The following is a 7,189-nucleotide window of genomic DNA, read 5'->3' as shown; positions in this document are numbered from 1 at the left end:
TATTGTTTAGGATTTAATCTAGTGAATGCACTCTCAGTTGAAATTATACAAACCCCGTGAAACCAGCTTCCACAGAAAAGGGAAGATTTACAGAAAACACGTATATGTATTTAAACAGAATGAAGAAGAAGGTGACCAGAAGTCTTGAAGGTGCTGCTCCCCAAACTGGAAAGCCTCCAGCCAAGGTCATCATTTCTGTTGATTTCCATTTCTCTCTCCTTCCCATATTCTTTGAAGCCAAATGATCTATGATATCCCATTCTCTCTAAGTATTTGACTCACTGCCTTCAGCTCCACAGACTATATTTCCCAAATTCTAAAATGTGTTGAGCCATGATTTCTGATGTTTCCATCATGTTCCAGGTACTGTTGTTTAGAACATCAACCCATTTATTCCTCTCGACAATCCTACAGAGTAGGTATCATTAAAATCCCATGTCCCCAAGTAGGAAACTGAGGTACTGAGAAATCCAAGAACTTGGCCAAGAGCAATGAAGAGTAGAGCCAGGATTCATGGCGTAGCAGTCCAACTCTAGGATTCCTAATTTAACATGATCCTGACCACCACATCTAGCTTCGCAGTTCAGTACACTGGTTCTGACTCATAGGCTGCCTTATTTTCAGGCATAACTATGGTCACCCCTAACCCAGACCTTCAAGTGATGTGTCCCATCAAGTCTACCCCCTCTGGTTATTAACTAAAATATGAGTTTTATTTCTAAATATCTTCATGGAAGCTGATGGCCAGATTTGGCCACATGCCACTCTCTCATCAAATTAGTTCTTGTCAGGGGGCAGTGGGGCCAGAACACCACCAACACACATAGTTTGGCTAGAGGACTAAAGAAATGTGGGACAAGGCAGAATCCTCCAAGAGGCAAAATTCAGCACCTCCAAAGGAAGAATGTTCAAACCATTGATGTGCTCCATTTGAAAGGGGCTGATGCCAAGCTGGGCACCACAGAGGTTGATGGTTTCTTGAGACAGATTTTGTGTGCAAATCTGATTTGTGATAAATTTCAGAAGAGGGAATAGATTATCCCTGAAAATGATACCTGTATAAGATAATGACATTTGTAATCACTCCCAGGCAATGAAAACTAAATTGTTAGCCAAAGTACATATTTTTCCTGTTTTTTTTGTTGTTGTTGTTGAGGGGGGTTACTAATAGGATAAAAATATTTTTATATTGGAGACTCATGTTTGTTTGTTTTAATTAGCATAGGTTTGTCAGTTACCTGGCAGAATTAACAGATACATGGATACAGAAAACCAAACAGGTGTCTCAGAATTCCTCCTTTCGGGCTTCTCAGAGGATCCAGAACTTCAGCCCCTACTTTTTGTGCTGTTCTTATCCATGTACCTGGTCTCTGTGCTTGGGAACCTACTTATCATCCTCACTGTCACCTCTGATTCCCACCTCCACACCCCCATGTACTACTTCCTCTCCCACCTGTCTTTTTCCGATATTTGTGTCAACTCCTCTGTAGTTCCCAAAGTGCTGGTGAACATCCAGACAGCGAGCAGAGCCATCACTTATGCAGGCTGCATTACCCAGATGTTTTTTTCCTCAGCATTTGTGTGTTTGGACAACCTCCTCCTGAGCGTGATGGCTTATGACCGCTTTGTGGCCATCTGTCACCCCCTGCACTACACAATTATGATGAACAAACACCTCTGTGGACTGCTGGCTCTAGTCTCTTGGATTGCCAGTGTCCTGGTCTCCCTCCTCCAGAGTCTGATGGTGCTGCGTCTCTCGTTCTGCACACACACAGAAATTGCCCACTTCTTCTGTGAATTGACAGAGGTGCTCAAGTCTGCCTGCTCTGATGCTCTCAGCAATTATGTTACACTGTATTCTACAGTTGGTCTGATGGCTGTTGTTCCACTGTTTGGGATCATTTTCTCTTACTCTAAGATTATTTCCTCCATATTTAAAATGTCTTCAGTGGAGGGGAGGTACAAAGCGTTTTCCACCTGTGGGTCTCACTTAACGGTCATTTCCTTATTCTACGGGACAGGGTTAGGAGTGTATCTCAGTTCTGCCTTCTCCTCCTCCTCCTCAATGGGGACAGTGGCCTCAGTGATATACTCCGTGGTCATCCCCATGCTGAACCCCTTCATCTACAGCCTGAGGAACAGGGACATGAAGGGGGCTCTGAGGAAGCTTTTCAGCAGGCCTTTCTTCTCCCTGTGAAGAGCCATGGATGCTGTGACTGGGAAGTTATGATAACCCAGGGTCAATACCCTGGTAGACAGAAATACAGAATCTTCAAATCCTTTAAGTGCGTGCCGGTCCCTCTTTTTCTGACATACCATCGCTTGAGTTTCTTCTGAATTTACACACCCACGAGCAACCACTACCCACGAACTTCCTTAGTGACATTTATGCTCTCTTTCTGGTGCAGACATATTTATCCAAGTCTCTGCTGCATCATCAATAGACATATCAAGACAGCAAATAATTCATCCCCCAGAGGGGCTAAAATCCAAAAGACTGACAATACCAAGAGCTAGCAAGTACTTAGAGAAATGGGAACTTTCGCACACTACTAGTTGGCTAGTATCATTATACTAGAGTATAAATCAATGTAAGTCTCTGACATCTCTACCAAGTTTAAACATACTCCTACTCTACAGCATAGCTCCCCCATTCAGGTATATACCTGAGAGAAATGGGTGCTTATGTCTACAAAACATGTCTAAAAATGTTTATGGCAGTGGATTTTTTGATAGCACCAAACTGAGAATAATTCCAATACCATCAGTGGAAAAATGAATAAAGAAACTATGGTACCCAAATGCAGAAAACTCCACACCAATATGAAAAGATGAAACTACTGCTATGCACGATGACATGGACAAACCTCAAAGGCATAATTTTGAAGGGCATGAAAATGTGATTGTTTTATGATCTCACTTTTATGAAATCTAGTAGCAGGTAAAGCCACCCAATGGAGAATGGAGTCAGGATATGGGGCACTTTGGGGTGGGAGGTATTGACTGGATCAGGGCACAAAGACACATTCTGGGCAATGAAGGTGTTTTATATCTTGATCTAGGTAAGTAGCTACATGAGTATATACATCATTAAAAGTTCTTCATGCATTAACAATTTTTGCATCATATTATTTTACATCATACCTCAATTAAAATAAAGAATGAAAGCTGCCAATGATATACAGCAGTGGCATGGTATTCACAGGAAATTGCCCCTTCAATATTATTACATATCATTCAAAATGTAGGTTTACTTTCCTAGACCTAGTCTTGACTCAAATAAAGTAAAGCGTGGAGTACCTGCGGTGGTGCAGTGGGTTAAAGATCAGATTGCAGTGGCTGGCTTGTTGTGGAGAGGTTGTTTAATCTCTGGCCTGGTGGAGTAGGTTAAAGGATTTGGTATTGCCACAGCCATGGAGCAGGTCCCAGTTGTGGCTTGGATTCAATCCCTGGCCCAGGAATTTCTATATGCTGTGAGTGCAGATATATATATATATATATATATATATATAAAATTTTAACAGGATTTCTAAAATATAAAAATATCATTCTGTTAGTGCCATACTCATAACTTCCTTCCAGTGTGATATGTGCTATCTGTGATATGCCATCTTAGTTCTAACCAGGAAGAGTAGAGAATTGTATTTCCAGAACAGCCAATTGCTCCTTCATTTACCCAGAATATTACTAGATTTTCTTTCTTATCTATTCTGTGTAGTTCTCAGCATCTTAACATCTTGGTCCCTTCCCCATTTTCAACTTGAAACAAGGCTGTAAATATCAGCCAATGAATTGTTTATTCTGTAACAAAGACAGATCAGATTATCATTAGGTTACTTTGTTTAAAGGGAAAATTAATATTCAAGAAAGGATTGTTTTATAGTTTCTTCCTAGCACAGTCCAACATATATCCATGTCTAAATCTATATGCCATATTTCAGCTTGAGCCACCAACATGCCTCTGAGCTCTTCCCTCTGAGTGTCTTCAAATGAGGAGGATTTCAGTGGATGAAGATGGAGGAGGGCATTTCTTAGAGCATGGGCAAGCCAGTGTGCATAGTGAAACATTTTCAGGGACCAAAGGCAGTTTGGTGATAGGAGAAGAGTCACATGGAAACATATGGGTGAGATATGTGGAAATGGTAAAAGCATAGAATGTCTTCTGTGGGCATGTGTATTTAATTCATTGAATGGTTAATAATTCCAGATAATTATTCCATTAGCATTCTGGATGAAAAGAGGAGGTGTCACCTACAGTTCACATGACAGTCGCTAATCCTCTCCCTAGCCCTGTGCTCATGTCAATGCCCTGATTTTTGTCAGTTGTCCATCATCTTTGGAGCTGTCTCATAGTCTATCACTGTGCAGTCCAAGATGGTAACCATCAGCTACCCATGACTATTCACCACACTTCAAGTATTTACTAACCCATGTGCCTAGGGCTGTATTTGGGCAGTGAAGATATAAAACATTTTCCTTATCAAAACAAGTTATTTTGAACAGCATTTTTCTACCCTTTTGCAGGGAAATGAAACTTTCCTGGATTTCTCAGTGCTCTTGCACTGAGAGCCCTAGCCTTCCAAGACACTACAAAGTAAATGAAGTAAAGATAGATATTGTTAGATTTCACTTACCTCGGAAATGTTTTGCTCTTGTTGTATGAACGAGTCAGCGATGGCTTCTGTATATGGCCCCAAGGATGTTTATAGCTTCCTTGTGGGTTATCACTCTTCAGTGCAAAAGCCTGTCAGCACCAAACTCAACTTTAAAGCATCCAGTTTTAAAAAATAGCTCAAACAATCACATTTGAATCCAGTTAGACTTGCCTGCTTTGCACACCCTGAAAAACTCACTGGAGAGCTGTTACAAATTGATGATAGAAGGATCTCATAGATTTAAGGCCCCAAGCAGCCCTAACCCTTCCCTTCCATGGATCTGACCCAGGGACCCTGTGTTCCTGTGGGTGAAAGTGAGCTCAGATTTTCCTGCTTTGCTATCTTGGACACTTTTCACCTATGATTTATTTCATTTAGTGGGATGAAGAGATCTCCTTTTACCATGAAAACCAGTTTGTTCTAATCTTATGCTTGTGTTCCCCCCAATATCTTATATAGATGCATTATTTTATATTATTATTTTATTTTAATTGTAGTACATGGCCACATCTGTGGCATATGGAAATTCTCAGATCAGAGATTAATCCAAGATTCAGCTGTGGTATTGCCGGATACTTTATCCCCCTGCACCCAGCTGAGGATTAAACCCAGGTATAGAACCCAGGCCTCTGCAACCCAAGACACTGCAGTCAAATCCTTAACCCACTGTACCACAGCAGGAACTCCTAAGGCGCCATTTTATTTTCAAATTCCCATATCACAATTTTACTTTATTTTGTTTTTTAATCAAATATATATATATATATATATATATATACACACACATTTTTTTTCTAGTGTACAGCATGGCAACCCAGTTACACATACATGTATATCTATTCTAAAGTCAGGCATCTGGTACAATCCAAACTCTGCTATTTTCAACATATGATTGCAGCAAATTGAACTTCTTCTCTACTATGTTATTCATCCCTAAAATAGAGATAATAATCTGTAAGTCTGGGTTACAGTTAAAGGAATGAATAATAATAAAGAGTGTGGTATTCACTGCTTTAATTTTGTTAATGTTTTCTTAACAGTGAATACCACAATCTTTATTATTATTAGTTCATTCAGTAATAACCCTGACCTAAGAGTTATTGTCTATTTTAGGATGAGTGACAAAGTATAGAAGCAACAGTGTTATGTATTATTTATATAATTATGAGTAATATATTCATATATTCTGAAAAATATATTGATATTCATATCTGACAGAGTAATTCTTTAATTTAGGGTGCTGTCATGGTCTTAGGTGGACCTATATAATTGTTATTGAAGGATGTCAACTGGCAAAGAATAAATAGTTCAGATTGTAATGGAGTATAGAGACTCCTGAGTCATGCATGACATCAAGCCTAAGGACAGAGGATCTCATAATGTAAAAAAAGCATGAGAGTCCCCAAATTTCCCATGTGGGAATAGAATTGTCAAGAAAGGTTTCCATTTTTATAATGGTTCTTTGTTTCCCAAGGGCAAAGCTGTTTAGAAGTAGAGTCACACTAGGAACATTTACTTAATTAGGTTCTTTGAAAATTCAACTCTGGATGTCATTGAAAGAATGAATGTTCCTTGTCTGTCCCTGTGTTCCCATATCATTGACCCCAGACCAAGAAGAATATTTTCATCTTGATGATACCACGTGTATTTGGATCTCATACCAACTTTCTTACTGGAGCTCTCTTCCCCATTCATCCTTCCATCCATCAGTGCAACCAGGTTTTTGTCCCTGTTATCACATGGGTGATCCATTTGGGCTAAGTGCTGTCAGAAAGAGGAGTGTGTATACATGCACATTGTGGAGGTTTTTATGTGTAGTAAAGTAACTCCAGGGACAGGGATGTGAGTGCTGGTTAAGGACATCTAGTAAATAATTCATAAATATTTTAGGTTTGTGGCTCCATATTGGATCCACTCAGGTATATACATGACAGAAATGGGTGCTTATGTCTACAAAGCATGTCTAAAAATGTTTATGGCAGTGGATTTTTTGATAGCACCAAACTGAGAATAATTCAAAACCCTTCAGTGCAAAAAATGAATAAAGGAACTATGGCCTACACAAATGCAGACTCTAGATGAATTAAATGATGATGATGATGAGACTAAACACTCTTTTCTTACTGGCAACTTCCATGGTAATCTTATTGCCATTTCAGGGCTCAGTATGATGCTGCCTGATGATGAGACTAAACACTTTTTTCTTACTGGCAACTTCCATGGTAATCTTATTGCCCTTTCAGGGCTCAGTATGATGCTGCCTGTTCATTTGAGCTAGATTTTCCTTGTCATTTAGGGAAATAGCTTCTCATTCTTTAGATGTGATTAATGGCCCTTCAATCACACATATTGTATTACAACCCCCTTGACTGTTGGAAGCACTTTTATTTCATTTACTAATTTATTTTTGACACTTTAAAATTTACAAATCACTTTAAAATCTGGTAAATGGGTGTGTAACATTTTCAGAATGTATCTATTTGTGTGAGTTATCAGTATATGAATCTACAACATATTTCCTAATTTTAAGCCGT

The 7,189-nt window shown here is 39.3% G+C and overlaps 1 protein-coding gene across 1 annotated transcript; it reads left to right on the top strand.

The window, feature by feature from the left end:
- Window positions 1-1,258: 1,258 nt before the first annotated feature.
- LOC110259020 (olfactory receptor 7A10-like) lies at window positions 1,259-2,197 on the top strand. Its single transcript, XM_021082317.1, has one exon. The coding sequence runs from the start codon at window positions 1,259-1,261 to the stop codon at window positions 2,195-2,197; it is 939 nt and encodes a 312-aa protein (XP_020937976.1).
- Window positions 2,198-7,189: the final 4,992 nt, after the last annotated feature.

The sequence above is a fragment of the Sus scrofa genome, unplaced genomic scaffold (assembly GCF_000003025.6).
Source record: "Sus scrofa isolate TJ Tabasco breed Duroc unplaced genomic scaffold, Sscrofa11.1 Contig641, whole genome shotgun sequence".
Lineage (NCBI taxonomy): Eukaryota > Metazoa > Chordata > Mammalia > Artiodactyla > Suidae > Sus > Sus scrofa.
This window is presented reverse-complemented; position numbering and strand designations above follow the sequence as displayed.